Consider the following 17559-nt stretch of genomic DNA (forward strand, 5'->3'; position numbering starts at 1 on the left):
GTATTAGAATCATGTTTATCATATATCCTTACCGTGGTAATAATAGTCGGTTTGTATTCTTTTCTATTGGTACATTCCGCCATGTTGGCAAGTAAGTGCATCGGTAGTCCAATGTACGCCATACACGTAGAAAGTATGCACGACAGATTAATAATTAATGTGAAATTAATGTAAGAATCAATAATTACCTTTTTTGTTGATGGACAATATAATGCATATTAAACTAATAAATCCTATGAGCAGTCTCTCATACCTAGTTTTTCAAGCCATCAAGCAACATGCTATTCTCGAACATGATTGTCTCTAAAACGGCAATAGTGAACTTCATCAATCATCTAGCGCTGACCTACTTATCGGAATACTATTGTGTCTGCGTTATAAAAAATCCTGATTATGACATTAGTTTTAGCTTACCCACTCCAAACAGAATCATAATCACGAACGATGCTTTCAGTGAAAACTTTCAACATGCTGTGGACACTGGATGCCAAGCATTCATTGTTCTCCATGAGCAAGCGCTGTGGTCTTTTCTAGACCTCTTTCCGGTGATCCACGACGATTCAGATCAACGATCCTTAAACAAAAAGTTAATTGTAATTATGCAATCGATTGATTCTGAAAGCAAGCAGAAGATTTGTGAACATCCAATCACCAGAGGTCAGCAGCTTCTATGCTAACTAAATGTACAATAAATTAACTTACCGTAGATCTGCGTGATATGCTGATGATAATACCGAACAACGAAAACGATACCTTTGAATTATATACAACGGACATCTTTGGAAACGGTTCTAGAGGGGTAACAATAGTACAGATTCGAGAAGTTACAGGGACAGATTATTTCCCTGATAAATCTAATAATCTGCGGCAGATTCCTCTCAGGTTCCGCACCGTTATGTATCCTCCATATGCTACCTACGAAAAAACAGTAAGAACTATATGAATGTGTCTGACAAAAGCTTCAATGGTCAGGTATTACATAACGATTGCTTACAGATCCCGAATACGGAAAACGCCCACTACGACCCGGAATGCAACCAGGATGATGTCCCTGTGTGGGTAGATGGAACCGAAGGGTTTTTAGTGACCGAATTTTGTCGAGTACGCAACTGTTCACTCGAGCTCTACATTGGTAAGTGAGGTATTGTAGCTATAGCCGAATTTCGACTAGTTTGACAGAACCCACTCAGAAATCCATAAAAATTGTGGGTACTAAAACTGTGTTGCTAAAATAATCCAAACTAGATGTTTATGCTACGGCAATAAACAGAATTAATACCATTGCACTAGTGGTCCAGAATGTGAATTTGGCAGGAATTATCACTTTTTACAAAAACTAAATAATATTTTATGTTTCAAAAAGTTTGTACTTGCAAGCCCCCTTTTTTCCGTTTATTAAACAGCTAGGTCAAAATCTAAATTGAATTTTTCAACGGTTCGAGATAGAGCTCGACTGTTCTCAACGAAGTTGTAGAACCACACATTTTGGACATCTTTTCTAAAGATCCGCTTGCTCTATTTTGCATACTTTCCAATCAATGAAACATCCAAAGGTAAGCTCCAGGGTGTGTCTAAACAATTTTATTTATATTCCCTTTTAGTTTTTATTTTGCACCTTTAGACTACTTTATGAGGGAAACTAATGACTGTTGGTGGGATTTTTCTTTAGGGATTATGTCCGGCTTCCAGGCTTTCAAATATTTAACAAAAGGAATATTTACTTTGCATCCGACGTTACAACGGAATCTATTGCGACTAAGTGTAACGATTCCTTGAAAAAGGCGCAATACATGCCGCCGAAACGTCGGACGAAAAGTAAATATTTCGTTTGTTAAATATTCGAAAGACTGGAAGCCGAATATGACCCCTAAACAAAAACTTTTGGACGAATTCTAGATTCTTTTAGATGATTGTTTCTTATGTTCTATTTTTAAACGTGTGTCGCAGTTCATCTGATGACAAAGGGGCAATCCTAGCAAGCAACGCTCGCTGCTTCATCGAATTATACAGGCCAATCGGAGAGCAGGAAGTTACTACTTTCACAAAATATTTTTAAAAATATTATTTTCGTTATTTATAGTAGTCGCACATTTTACGGAAGCAAATACAGTATACGTGAACATATTTCCTATTCCGAAATATAGCGATTTTGATCAGTACAACGGAAATTATTCGCATTTGTTAACTGAAATATTGAAAGTGAAGTAAATTAGTTACGCATAACGTTTTTATTGGTGGAGACATTTGTTTTCATTTTGTGAGCTTCAGTAACGATTTCCACCGTGTCATTACCAAATCGATTTTCTGTACGTGAACTAGTTCCCGACTTTATGAATATTATTCCTAAAACCAAAGGTGGACTCGTGATTTTATTTATAGGTTTTGGAACTATATTTAGAGTCCGACTATAAGAAGTGCACTCTTTTTGGGATTATTACATCTTTAACATAATTTGCGTGGTTGTGAAATAGTTCACAAAATCAAACAATATTTTCTCGAGAACTATTTCACGAAACTCGGAATATTATTCATAAACACTTTCAATCATCTTGAACTATCCAAGTAACCATAAGCATTAAGCCATTGCACGATATTGGTAATACATTTGCTCTAACGTTACTTAGAAACTCAATTGTAGCGTTAACAATGCAATCAAGCTCTATATTAGCATCATAATCACATACATGCACAGCCGAAATATAGCATTATCGCATGCTTTGTATACGTATATAATGCTGATATAAGGCGTACATGCTTCAAGCATCTTTAAAGCAAGTATGCTTTACATGTGCATTTAGTGCCATAATATAACAAATATAAAGCCGATATAATGCTATGATAATGCTGTGGGTTTATACAACTCCGTTTGAAGATAATGTTTAGATATTTCATTTTATTCGATCATATGCAATATAGCCCTGCGCACTTGCCGCGATTGACGAGACAAGGTAACTCTGTTCGAGACTTACTAAAGTTAATTTTCGTAAAACATGATTCATATCGTGTGAGAACGGAATTCCGACACAGACTACAATGCATTAGAAAGGAGTCAATTACGGTTCAAATCAGTATTTTTATATTTTGCCGTCTTGTTCGTCATACCGAAGAGGAAACATAAAATATCGTTGCAACGCAGGCTTTCCAATAGCATGACATTTGTGTACTGGTGCTATATAGCATTAGTACCGCAAAAACGAGCTGCCAATCTCCGCGCAGTAATAGCACTATATTTCGCCTTTTCTGGCATAATACTGACATTGTATCAGTATATATGGCTTAGCTCTTTTAGGCTGCCCTATATGCAGATCTCAAGCAGATATTGGGCTACGTGATAATGCCTAATGGTTACTTGGCAAGTTCGTTATTCCTAATATATAAGTCACGATTCAATATCCGTGCTCGTCAAATAGTTCACAAAATCTAAAAAATATTATTTATGTATTCGTGAACTAGTTCATCATATATTAGGCACGATCAACCGTTCAAAAAACAGAAATAACAAAATCAACCAAATAAACAAATTAAAGTCAAATGTCAAAAACCTGTTTTAATCCACCTAGTGGTGCAATTGTGCCTTTCTCATTTGTCCAAACTACGATTCCATGGCTGGTTATGTTCAATACAACGGTTGAAATGAATATTACATCTTCAGTACGATTTGCATATACATACAATGCATCGACAGCCACGAGCTTGAGATACTATGTGTCGACACTGAAACATCGCTTGAAACCAGCGGCGGATCAAGGAAGAGGATCCGGGGGGTCCAGACCCTGCCGAAAATTTTCAACTTGTTAAGAAATTTTAAACTAGTTTCAATTTTAAAGTAGCAACCCCTCATTGCATACTCCTACCGCGCCCAAATAAGTCAAAAAAAATCGACCCGTAACTCTGGAACCGGAAGTCCAATCAATAAAAAATTCAATTGTACCTTTCATTTGAGTTTGTGCAAATCGGTCCAGCCATCTCTGAGAAACAGAGGTGACATTTTTTTCCAAATACACACATGCGCACACACACATACATACACACAGACATTTTCCGATCTCGACGAACTGAGTCGAACGGCATATGAAATTCGGCCCTTCAGGCCGGGATTACGTTGATGATTTTCACAGTGATTGCATGATATGAGAAAGGCAAAAATGTATAATCGAGAAAAACCAAAACAGAAACTACAAAAAAAATATAAAAGAAAACAGGAAACTAGACAAACAATTTGCAAAGATTGAAGAAATCGAAAATTATTGATCGAATGGTGAAAATAATGAAAAATCGGTAAAAGTGGGAAAATATTGAGAATTTTAAAAATTAAAGAAAAACAATAAAAAGATACAAACATCCATATAAAAAATGGATAAAACTGAAAAAATCGATAAATTTAAATTAATAAAATGTATTTTACCATGGAACAAAAAATATTTAAAGCAATAGAAAAAGTGAATCAAATGTTAAGAATGCATGAGATTTGAGAAATAGATATAAAAGATAAAAATAAAATTAATATGAGAAAATTAAAAAAAAAGATCAAACCGAAAATCTTGCAAGAAAAGATGAATGTGGCATAATTTGGAAGGTACGAATTGAACGAAAAACAGAACTAAAGAGACAAAGCGGAAAACAAAATATGGTAGCTCAAGTAGCAATTCTAGTTTTATAGCACATTACAAGTGCATTCTAAGTTTTAAGAAGGTCTTCAAGAGTACCATAAAACCTCAATTGTTACTAGGGAGAGAAACCAAACTAGTATACCACAGAAACAAAGAAAATGGAGAAAAGAAAAAGAAAAAATCAATGGATTAAATTATTTAAAAAGTGAAAAAACATAAGAAATGAAATTTAAAATAAATAGAAACAACAGACTAAACGTAAAGTGAAGAAAAAGTGCACCCTACATAAAAGTGTGCATAATGGCAAAAAAATATAAATCAATGGAATGGAAATGATCACAAAATTTGTCCAGTTTTAGAAACCGAGGCCACCTTTCTAGAACTGATTGTAGTTCCGGATATATTGTTGGGAGTACTGGGGTTACCCCCTTTTCCGAAAAGCGAAAAACTTTCATAGCGGTTTTCAAACCAGTCTTGCGACGCATAAAACTTTATGATTTTGAAAACAAACGCTTTGAGTCTTGCTTTGAGTACTTTTGGTCGAATTGGCCACAACCCGGGGTATTCCAGGAGCCTGATTCCACTGGTAAAGAGGACACTTTTCGACCGATTATAAAACCCGTCTTGCGAGATGTCAAAGGGTAAGGTGTAATTTTGCATTTTGAGGGTTTTTGGTCAAATAGGACACACCCCGGGATCTTCCGGGAACCTGGTTCTTCCAGTAAGAAGAAACGATCTTCGACCGGTTGCAAAACTCGTCTTACTTCATGATTTTGCTAAACAAGCACACTGAAAGACATTTTGAGTGCATTTAGGCGAAGTGGCCACACTCCGGGGTATTTCGGCAACCGTGTTCTTCCGGCAAAGTGGACACTTTTGGACCCTTATGAAACCCTGTCTTGCGGCATGTCAAACTGCATCAATTTGCGAATCAAGTACGCTAAAAGACATGTTGAGTGTTTTTTGTCTGATAGGCACACTTAGGGGTATTCCGGAAACCTGGTCCCTCCGGCAAAGAGGGCAATTTTCGACAGATTACAAAACCCATCTTGCGGCATCTCAAACTTTACGATTTTTCAAAACAAGTACACTGGACGTCGTTTTGAGTTTTTGGGCGAATCGGTCACAGTCCAGGGTATTCCGGGAACCTGGTTCCCAGCAAAGAGACCACAGTGGGATAAAATTGGGCGCTTCCTTAAGGATCGCTCGAGGCACTCTTATGCAGAAATGCTAAAGAATGCTTCGCCATCTGTCCCTTCCGAAAATTCCTTTGCTTTTTTGGCTGGCGTTGAGCAAGAATCTAACGACCATTGGTTAACCCAGGGGAATCCAGGAAGAGGAGAAATCTAGCCTCCCCTAGATTGCCTTGTAAGGGTGCCAAGGTGTCGTCCACTCAGAGTGCGCCAACTACAATCAATAAATCCAACGGAAGTTATTACTAAAGCCGAAGCAATTTTGGACTTGGAAATTTTAATTCTAACAAGGAGTATCCACCACTTCCAGGGACACCAAAAACCCCATGTGTCCCCTTTTTTCAAATAGATACTCAGTCCAGTAGCGGACTAATGAAATTTTCTGACATAGTGGACTTAATTTTCACAGCTTTCAATGTTACTGATCCTCTTAAAAGCCTTCTGATACGTTTTCTCCCTATAGTGCAAACATTTTTGAAGCAGTTGACTACTAAATGGCCATCATTCGTTTTCGAGCTCTCCATCGAGACAGAGGTTGTTTTTTCTAGTCCGTAGTGCTGTGTGAGGCGATAAAGAATAGTTTTAATCCGCATTCAAGGTTATTTTGCCAGTTCGGTACGGTCCTCAGTCTTTTGTTCGCGTGTGAGGATTAAACAATAGCCAGCTGTATAAGCTGGATCGGTTCGTCGTTGGACACCAGTTTAAAGCTAAGTGGTTTTTGTCTTTTGTAACACATTTATTGCTTTCTTCCGTCTGCGCGGGCGCTGACCCCGTGCGTTGACGTTTTCTATGGTTCCCTCTCCGGATGGTCAAATGGAAGTTGAATCGGGTTCAACTTCTAAGGCTCCCCCCCGGCCCAAATGCTATCCAGAACTCTCAACTGGTCCATTTGTGGTCTTCTTTCGGCCCAAGACTAAATCACTGAATCTTCTTCAGATTTCTAGAGACCTGACGGAACGGTTCTCGGCTGTGACCGAAATTTCAAAGGTCCGCTCGGACAAGATAAGGGTGTTGCTAGCCAACTCAAAGCAGGCAAACGATATTGCTTGCTGTGAGCACTTTACGCGGGATTATAACGTGTATATTCCGGCTGTAAGAGTACAATCCGAAGGCGTCGTAACCGATGAGAGTTTGACGTGCGAGGATCTGCTGAAGTACGGGGTTGGCCGATTCAGAGACCGCTTACTTCAGCCAGTTAAAATACTTGAGTGCAAACGTTTGCACTCAGTAGTAGTTGCGGGGGATGGTTCAAAAACGTACCCCCAATCAAACTCTTATCGGGTGACCTTCGCTGGTACCGCTTTGCCAAATTTCGTCCTCTTGCACAAGGTTCGTCTGCCTGTGCGTCTGTTTGTGCCGCGGGTCATGAATTGCACAAAGTGTAAACAACTGGGTCACACAGCCACCCATTGTAGCAACAAGGCCCGCTGTGGAAAATGCGGGGAGAATCATCTAGATGATTCGTGCAGTAAGCAAGCCGAAAAGTGTCCTTACTGTGCGGAGAGTCTGCATGATATCTCGGCATGTCCCGCGTACAAACTACGCGGGGATAAACTGAAACGTTCCCTTGCGGGACGATCCAAACATTCTTTCGCAGAAATGTTAAAGAATGCTACGCCACCATCCTCAGCAAACATCTATACTCACTTGCCTCCTGACGAGGGCGAGGCTGATAACCCACAAGAGGGAACATCTACTAGGGTGCCTAGAATTTATAGGAAGAGGAGGAACACTTCCTCTCGTAAAGTTCCTTGTAAAGGCCAGAAGGTGTCCCTTGAGGGGGCTCCGAAAGTCACATCTATTGGAAGTGTTGCAACTAAACGGAAGCAATTAGCTCCTGGTCTCGGAGGATTAAGCTCAGAGAAGGAGTTCCCAGCACTTCCAGGAACATCAAAAATCCCAAGTGTTCCTTTGTTTCAGTTCGAGAGTAATCACAGCGCTGGAATTATAAAACTCTCGGACATAGTGGACTGGATAATAAAAACTTTCAATATTACTGATCCTATTAAAAGTCTTATGTTAGCTTTTCTCCCTACAGTGAGAACATTTTTGAAGCAGTTGACTGCTAAATGGCCCCTCCTCTCAGCGATTGTATCCTTCGATGGCTAACTCATCGAACGAGGTCACGGATTTGATCACTGTTCTACAGTGGAATTGCAGAAGTATCATCCCGAAAATCGATTCCTTCAAAATTTTAATAAATAATTTGAGTTGCGATGCATTTGCATTATGTGAAACTTGGTTAACTTCCGACATAGAACTCAACTTCCACGACTTTAATATTATTCGCCTGGATCGAGACACCCCCTATGGAGGAGTGCTTTTGGGGATCAAAAAGTGCTATTCCTTCTACAGAATTAACCTTCCCTCGATAACAGGTATTGAAGTTGTCGCTTGTCAAGTAACAACCAAAGGTAAAAGCCTTTGCATAGCTTCCATATATATTCCCCCCAACACCGCGGTTGGGCACCGACGGCTACAAGACATCTTAGAATCCCTGCCAGCACCGCGACTAGTTTTAGGAGACTTTAACTCTCACGGTACAGCATGGGGTTGCCTCTATGATGATAACCGGTCTTCCTTAATTCAGGATCTTTGCGATAACTTCAATTTGACAATTTTAAACACGGGTGAAATGACACGGATTCCTGCTCCTCCAGCGCGCCCGAGCGCCTTAGACTTGTCCCTTTGCTCAACATCGCTGCGGTTAAATTGCACGTGGAAGGTAATTCCTGATCCCCACGGCAGCGACCATCTGCCGATTGTAGTCTCAATCAATAACGGTTCAAGGCCATTGAAATCAATCAATATTTCGTATGACCTCACACGAAATATCGATTGGAAGAGCTATGCTGCCGCGATATCCGACAACATCGAATCTACTCAAGAACTTCCTCCGGAGGAAGAGTACAGCTTTTTGGCTGGCTTGATTCTCGACAGCGCGAATCAAGCTCAGACTAGGCCAGTACCCGGCGCGAACATACAAAAACGTTCTCCCAATCCCTGGTGGGATAAAGAGTGCTCAGACGTGTACGCAGAGAAGGCCGCCGCGTTTAAGACCTTCCGGAACGACGGGTTACCCGCCAGTTTTCGACAGTACGCGACGTTAGACAAGCGAATGAAGAGTTTGATGAAAGCCAAAAAACGCGATTATTGGCGCCGGTTCGTCGACGGATTAACGAGAGAAACATCGATGAGCACTCTTTGGGGAACAGCCCGACGTATGCGAAATCGAAACAGTACTAATGAGAGCGTGGAATATTCAAACCGTTGGATATTCGATTTCGCCAAGAAGGTTTGTCCGGATTCCGCCCCGGCACAGAAGATTTACCGCGCCGCGTCTCCTCACGATAGCGCGAACGAAACACCTTTTTCGATGGTGGAGTTCTCACTTGCTCTCTTGTCGTGTAACAATAAAGCTCCGGGGCCAGACAGAATCAAATTCAACTTGTTGAAGAATCTGCCAGACTCTGCCAAGAGACGCTTGTTGAACTTATTTAATAAGTTTCTTGAGGCTAACATTGTCCCACACAATTGGAGACAAGTGAAGGTCATCGCCATCCAAAAACCAGGAAAACCAGCCTCCGACCACAATTCGTACCGTCCGATCGCAATGCTATCCTGTATCCGGAAGTTGTTCGAGAAAATGATCCTATCCCGCCTCGACAATTGGGTCGAAGCAAATGGCTTACTGTCAGATACACAATTTGGCTTTCGCAAAGGCAAAGGGACGAACGATTGTCTTGCGTTGCTCTCAACTGAAATTCAAATGGCCTATGCTAGCAAAGAGCAGATGGCATCAGTGTTCCTAGATATTAAGGGGGCTTTTGATTCAGTTTCGATCAACATTCTTTCAGAGAAGCTGCACCAGCATGGTCTTTCAGCGACTTTAAACAACTTTTTACTAAACTTGTTGTCGGAAAAGCACATGCATTTTTCGCATGGTGACTTATCGACATCACGATTTAGCTACATGGGCCTTCCCCAGGGCTCATGTCTAAGCCCCCTTTTATACAATTTCTATGTCAACGACATTGATGAATGTCTTGACAATTCCTGCACGTTAAGGCAACTTGCAGACGATGGCGTGGTGTCTGTTACGGGACCCAAAGCTGTCGATCTACAAGGACCATTACAGAATACCCTGGACAATTTGTCTGCTTGGGCTATTAAGCTGGGTATCGAATTCTCCACGGAGAAAACTGAGCTAGTTGTATTTTCAAGGAAGCGTGAACCAGCACAACTACAGCTTCTATTAATGGGTCAAACTATCGCTCAGGTCTTCACAGTAAAATATCTAGGGGTCTGGTTCGACTCGAAAGGTACTTGGGGATGCCATATTCGGTATCTGAAACAGAAATGCCAACAAAGGATCAACTTTCTTCGTACAATAACCGGAACATGGTGGGGTGCCCACCCAGGAGACCTAATTAGGTTGTATCAAACAACGATACTGTCGGTAATGGAATACGGATGCTTCTGCTTTCGCTCCGCCGCGAACATACATTTCATCAAACTCGAAAGAATTCAGTATCGTTGTTTGCGTATCGCCTTAGGGTGCATGCAGTCGACCCATACGATGAGTCTCGAAGTGCTGTCGGGCGTTCTCCCGTTGAAAAATCGATTTTGGGAACTCTCATATCGATTGCTCATTCGATGCGATATCTTGAACCCGGTCGTGATTGAAAATTTCGAAAGGCTTGTTGAGCTCAATTCTCAGACCCGTTTCATGTCCCTGTACTTTGACTACATGGCGCAGAATATTAACCCTTCTTCTTACAATCCCAACCGTGTGCATTTCATAAATACTTCTGAATCTACTGTTTTCTTCGACACATCCATGAAAGACGAGATTAGTGGAATTCCGGACCACATACGCCCACTAGTGGTTCCAAACATTTTTTATAATAAATTCCGAGAAGTCGACTGTTCTAAGATGTTTTATACTGACGGATCAAACCTCGAAGGATCCACTGGCTTCGGTATTTTCAATCAAAAGTTCACCGCCTCCTACAAACTCAGTGACCCTGCTTCAGTTTACGCCGCAGAACTAGCTGCCATTCAGTATACCCTTGGAGTCATTGAAACATTACCCGCAGACCATTACTTCATCGTTTCGGATAGCCTCAGTTCCATTGACGCTATTCGCTCGATGAAACAAGGCAAGCACTCCTCGTATTTTTTGGGGAAAATACGGGAGCTACTGAGTGCTTTATCTGACAACTCTTTCCAGATTACCTTGGTATGGGTCCCTTCTCATTGCTCCATTCCGGGCAATGAGAAGGCAGACTCCTTAGCTAAGGTGGGTGCCTTAGAAGGAGACGTTTACGAAAGACCAATTTGCTTCAGCGAATTTTTCAGTATTACTCATCAGAGAACCCTCGAAAGTTGGCAAACTTCGTGGAGCAGTGGAGAGCTGGGAAGGTGGCTACATTCGATAATCCCTAAGGTATCGACGAAACCTTGGTTCAAGGGGATGGATGTGGGTCGTGACTTCATTCGTGTGATGTCCCGACTCATGGCAAACCATTACACGCTGGATGCACATCTCCGGCGTATTGGGCTCGTGGATAGTGGTATCTGCGCTTGTGGCGACGGCTATCACGACATCGAGCACATTGTCTGGGCGTGCACCGAGTACAGTTCCGCTAGGTCTCGGCTAATGGATACCCTGCGGGCCCGAGGAAGACCAACCAACGTCCCGGTTCGAGATGTGCTGGCAAGCCGCGATGTTCTCTATATGTCCCTTATATACACCTTTGTGAAAACCATCAATATACAAGTCTAACTGCCCCTTGTTATCTCCTTATCATTCTCAGAACGCTCTTCCACCTGTATCAAACCATCTGTATCGAATGAGCCAACAAACACGGGACCTACGGCACGAACATAACACGCTTAACTCGAAATGTAGCCGATCCACATCTGAGCCGTACTACGAAATCGTCTGGAAAAACCCCTGCCATCTTGAGGAGGACCACCCGGCGTCCCAGTACATGATTCCCCTGATGAAGGCCACCCGAGTTTGTAATCCATCCGTTGATCTCACGATGCCTGAAACTGAAATAATTTTCTCTCCCTGCCATCTTTGTCTACCCTCCCTCCCCTGACTCTTATACCCAGAAGTAACACCCCTACCCCCCCCCCCCCCCCCCCCCCCAATATCATCACGAAGCATTTAGCTCTTCTTGTCTCTTCTAGTTTTAACTATTATATTATATAATCTCGTTGAAATTGCCCAACTCTACTACCCACAAAAATAACTATAATTACGAATCTTTACAAAATTCAATCATGCCCTCTAGTTATTCCTAGTTTTAAGTTAGTCGTAAAAAATTGTCCCCCTTAATTAAACATTATTTGCTCCGATAATCTCACTGATAAAAATGTCAAACCATATTGCCACAAAAACTAAATGACCCCCCTAATCTTACGAAAACAATATTATCCCCTTGTGTAGATATATAAGATAGCTATAAAATCGCATTAGTTTCATTTTTAAAAAATCAATATGTAATCCCCTAGTTTTAAGCAATTTAAAATGTAAAACAAAACAAAATTGGCACCTTTAAGCTAACGCAACGTGCCTTATCAAATAAACGATTTGAATAAAAAAAAAAACTACTAAATGGCCCCTCCTTACAGCGATCGTATCCTTCGATGGCTAAGTCATCGAACGAGGTCACCGATTCAATCACTGTTCTACAGTGGAACAGCAGAAGTATCCTCCCGAAAATCGATTCCTTTAAATTTTTACTAAATAATTTAAAATGTGATGCTTTTGCATTATGTGAAACTTGGTTAACTTTCGATATTCCACGACTTCCGATAACTTCCACGACATTAATATAATTCGTCTGGATCGAGAAAACCCCTATGGAGGAGTACTTTTGGGGATCAAAAAGTGCTATTCTTTCAACCGAATTAACCTCCCTTCGACACCAGGCATTGAAATTGTCGCTTATCAAGTTCTAATCAAAGGTAAAGACCTTTGCATTGCTTCCATCTACATTCCTCCTAGAGCCTCGGTAGGGCACCGAACGCTTTGGAATATCACGGAATCCTTACCGGCACCGCGGCTAGTTCTGGGAGACTTTAACTCGCACGGTACGGTATGGGGCTGTCTTCATGATGACAATAGATCAACATTAATCCAAGATCTTTGCGACAATTTCAACATGACCATCTTAAACACGGGAGACATGACGCGGATTCCTACACCACCAGCACGCGCAAGCGCGTTGGATTTATCGATTTGCTCGACATCGTTACAGTTAGATTGCATGTGGAAGGTGATTCCTGATCCCCACGGTAGCGATCATTTGCCTATCGTAATTTCAATTGCTAACGGTTCAAGGCCATCGGAAACAATCAATGCCTCGTATGACCTCACACGGAACATTGATTGGAAGAGTTACGCGACCGCGATATCCGTTAAAATCGAATCCACTCAAGAACTTCCTCCGGAGGAAGAGTACAGGTTTTTGGCTGGCTTGATTCTTGACAGTGCGAATCAATCTCATACTAAACCTGTACCCAGCGCGAATAACCATGGACGGTCTCCCACCCTGTGGTTGGATAAAGAGTGCTCAGAGCTGTGCGCGGAAAAGTCCACTGCATATAAGGCCTTCCGGGAAGACGGGTTACCCGCTAGCTATCAACAGTACGCGTCGTTAGAAAGGCGAATGAAGAGTCTAATGAAAGTCAAAAAACGCAGTTATTTGCGCCGGTTCGTCGACGGGTTAACGAGAGAAACAGCGATGAGCACTCTTTGGGGTACGGCTTGACGTATGCGTAATCGAAACTGTACCAACGAGAACGTGGAATATTCAAAAATTCTGGATATTCGCTTTCGCCAAGAAGATCTGTCCGGACTCTGTCCCGGTACAGAAAACGTACCGCGCCGCGTCTCCTAACGATACCGCGAACGAAACACCGTTTTCGATGGTGGAGTTCTCACTTGCTCTCTTGTCATGCAACAATAACGCCTCAGGGTTAGACAGAATCAAATTCAACTTGCTGAAGAATCTGCCTGACACTGCAAAAAGGCGCTTGTTGAATGTATTTAACAAGTTTCTTGAGGGTAACATTGTCCCTCATGACTGGAGGCAAGTGAAGGTCATCGCCATCCAAAAACCAGGAAAACCAACCTCCGACCACAACTCGTATCGGCCGATTGCAATGCTGTTCTGTATTCGGAAGTTGTTCGAGAAAATGATCTTGTTTCGCCTCGACAATTGGGTTGAATCAAATGGCTTACTGTCAGATACCCAATTTGGCTTCCGCAAAGGCAAAAAGACGAACGATTGCCTTGCGTTGCTTTCTACAGAAATCCAAATGGCCTATGCTAACAAAGAGCAGATGGCATCAGTCTTCTTGGATATTAAGGGGGCTTTTGACTCAGTTTCTATCAACATTCTTTCAGAGAAGCTGCACCAGCATGGTCTTTCACCAATTTTAAATAACTTTTTGCTAAACCTGTTGTCTGTAAAGCACATGTACTTTACGCATGGCGATTTAACAACATTGCGATTTAGCAACATGGGTCTTCCCCAGGCCTCATGTCTAAGTCCCCTACTCTACAATTTTTACGTGAATGACATTGACGATTGTCTTGCCAATTCATGCACGCTAAGGTAACTTGCAGACGAAGGGGTGGTCTCTGTTACAGGGCCCAAAGCTGCCGACTTGCAAAGACCATTACAAGATACCTTGGACAATTTGTCTGCTTGGGCTCTTCAGCTGGGTATCGAGTTCTCCATGGAGAAAACTGAGTTGGTTGTTTTTTCTAGGAAGCGTGAGCCGGCGCAACTCCAGCTTCTATTAATGGGTGCAACGATCAATCAGGTTTTCACATTTAAATATCTCGGGGTCTAGTTCGACTCTAAAGGTACATGGAGATGTCACATTAGGTATCTGAAACAGAAATGCCAACAAAGGATCAATTTTCTCCGAACAATAACTGGAACATGGTGGGGTGCCTACCCAGGAGACCTGATCAGGTTGTATCAAACAACGATACTGTCGGTGATGGAATACGGGTGTTTCTGTTTCCGCTCCGCTGCGAACATACTCTTCATTAAACTGGAGAGAATCCAGTATCGTTGCTTGCGCATTGCCTTGGGTTGCATGCACTCGACCCATACGATGAGTCTCGAAGTGCTGGCGGGCGTTCTTCCGCTAAAAAATCGATTTTGGGAACTCTCATAACGTTGGTGATTGAAAACTTCGAGAGGCTCGTCGAGCTTAATTCTCAAACCCGATTTATGTCCTTGTACTTCGACTACATGGCACAGAGCATTAATCCTTCTTCATATACTCCCAACCGTGTTCGTTTCCTAAATACTTCTGATTCTACTGTATTCTTCGACACATCCATAAAGGAAGAGATTCATGGAATCCCGGACCATATACGCCCGCAAGTGATCTCTAATATATTTTATAATAAATTTCGAGAAGTCGACTGTGACAAAATGTTCTAAACTGACGGATCAAATCTCGATGGGTCCACTGGATTATATTCAACAATACTATCACCGCTTCATTCAAGCTCAATAATCTCGCTTCAGTTTACGTCACAGAGTTAGCTGCAATTCAGTACACCCTTGGGATCATCGACACTCTGCCCACAGAGGACACTCAACAGTTGGCAAACCTCGTGGAGCAATGGTGAACTTGGACGATGGCTACATTCCATTATCCCGAAGGTATCAACGAAGCCTTGGGTCAGGGGGATGGATGTGGGTCGGGATTTTATTCGTGTAATGTCCCGACTTATGTCCAACCACTATACCTTAGATGCGCATTTGCGGCGTATTGGGCTTGCGGAGAGTAGTCTGTGCGCTTGTGACGAGGGCTATCACGACATCGAGCACGTTGTCTGGGTATGCGCCGGGTATTTGGACGCCAGGTCTCAGTTAAAGGATACCCTTCGGGCCCGAGGTAGACCACCCAATGTACCAGTCCGAGATATGTTGGCAACTCGTGATTTCCCCTATATGTCCCTTATTTATACTTTCCTAAAAACGATAAATATCCCAATTTAGCCCCTCTCTTTTTATTTCTCGTTTTTAGAAGCTGCCTCCTGCCTTGTGGAACCGATCAGCTCCAGACTGCCACTATGTAACCGCCGTCGCCCTTACCACTACGGAAACTGAAGCGAGAGCGACTCGAGGTCCGATGACTTTTGAAGGATTTCCTGCGGGTCCGAAAAATACCATCCGCCAATCCGACCTACTAGACTGAGGCGCTAATTTGTTTCGCTGATCTCCCGTTTGTCCGAAAGTTGCAAGTTTTGCTCTTTTCTCCCGGTCACCATCTACGCCTTCTCTCCCATGTCCTTGATACAACTGCTTCTACACCGATTTTGGAAATAAGTCCCCCTCTGAATATCTTGACCAAGCATAATTTTCCGATAAAAAATCAAATTTATATTCCGTATTCCTAGTTTTAAGATAGTTGTAATTTTACCTCTTAGTTAAAACTATTGTGCCCCATCTTGTAAATAGAATTGTATTCCTAGTTTTAAAATACCGGTCAAATTTTACATAAATATTTGTTCCCCCTTTTGTGTACCAAACTATATTGTTAGTTTTAACCCATTCATGCCCCTGTTGTTTGTGGACAACAACGTTTTTAAACAGCTATAACTTTTGATTGAGGCGAGATTTGATCACGAAAATAAGTAAGGCTTATTAATGTGATTATTGCCTTTCATTTGAGTATTAACACTTACAAGGATCAGCTCTAGAACTGAAGTTATTACAATTAGTCTGACTGGATTTCTATGGAGCAGTGCTGCCAGGGACAGTTTACGTTGACGACGGAAAATGATTTTTTCATATATCTTCGTTATGGTGCAATATTATTGAAAACTGATAAAACTTATCAATTTAGACTGCCGTTGGTTACGTTTTCCACGTAATTGGACTATTGAAATTATTCTAGGAGAATTATATTGAGCATTAGAAGGTAAAAATTGACCAGCCTCTAGCACTGCCATGGAAGCACCTATCTTTATGAAAATAGGCTTTTCGTGTTTCTTGGTCCAACCGTTTTCAAGGAAAAATAGTTTTGAAACCCTACATGCACTAGAAAAAAGTTGGGCATGAAAGGGTTAAGATAACTGTAAATATTTCCTAAAAAACTATTACTATTGAATTCCTTGTTTTAAAATTTTTCATAAAAAAAATCTTTTGTCCCCTCTCTTGTATATAGAATCTTATTTCTAGTCTTGAGATAGCTGTAATTTTTTTCTATTTTATAAAAAAAAATATTTCAACATTGTAACCTCCTAGTTTTAAAATATCCAAAATGTAAAAACAAAAGAATTTGGCACCGCCAAGCTAACGCATTTGTGCCTATCAAATAAACGAAATGAATAAAAAAAAAATATACGAGAGAAAGGTAAATAATGGGACAATAAAACAACTTAAGATGAATTTTTTAAAAAAAGTCAACATACTTGTTAAAATTCGATAAAATAAAGTAAAGAAAAAAAGGAAGAAGAGAATTGTATGAATTAATTAAGCAAATATACAAATTTTAAAAATTAGATGATATGGCAAAAGAAACAATCAAAACAGTAAGGTATTAAAATATGAAACAATGGAAAAGTAAAACAAATAATGTAGAATTTCTTCGAAAAACAATAACAGAGAAACGACTATAAATTGAAATAAGTAGTAGTAATAAAAATGGGAAAATGCAATAATCAAGAAAGTGAAAAGATGGATAAAATAGAAATATAGTAACGA

At 41.2% G+C, this 17559-nt stretch overlaps 1 protein-coding gene across 1 annotated transcript in view; it reads left to right on the forward strand.

Moving 5' to 3' along the window:
• LOC131680777 (uncharacterized) overlaps positions 1 to 17559 on the forward strand; it is a 74096-nt gene that overhangs the window by 12816 nt on the left and 43721 nt on the right. The window contains exon 2 of the mRNA XM_058961487.1: positions 997 to 1132. Within this exon, the coding sequence (XP_058817470.1) occupies positions 997 to 1132 (136 nt within the window). The remainder of the gene's footprint in view (positions 1 to 996; positions 1133 to 17559) is intronic.

The sequence above is a fragment of the Topomyia yanbarensis genome, chromosome 2 (genome assembly GCF_030247195.1).
Source record: "Topomyia yanbarensis strain Yona2022 chromosome 2, ASM3024719v1, whole genome shotgun sequence".
In the NCBI taxonomy this organism is placed as follows: Eukaryota; Metazoa; Arthropoda; class Insecta; order Diptera; family Culicidae; genus Topomyia; species Topomyia yanbarensis.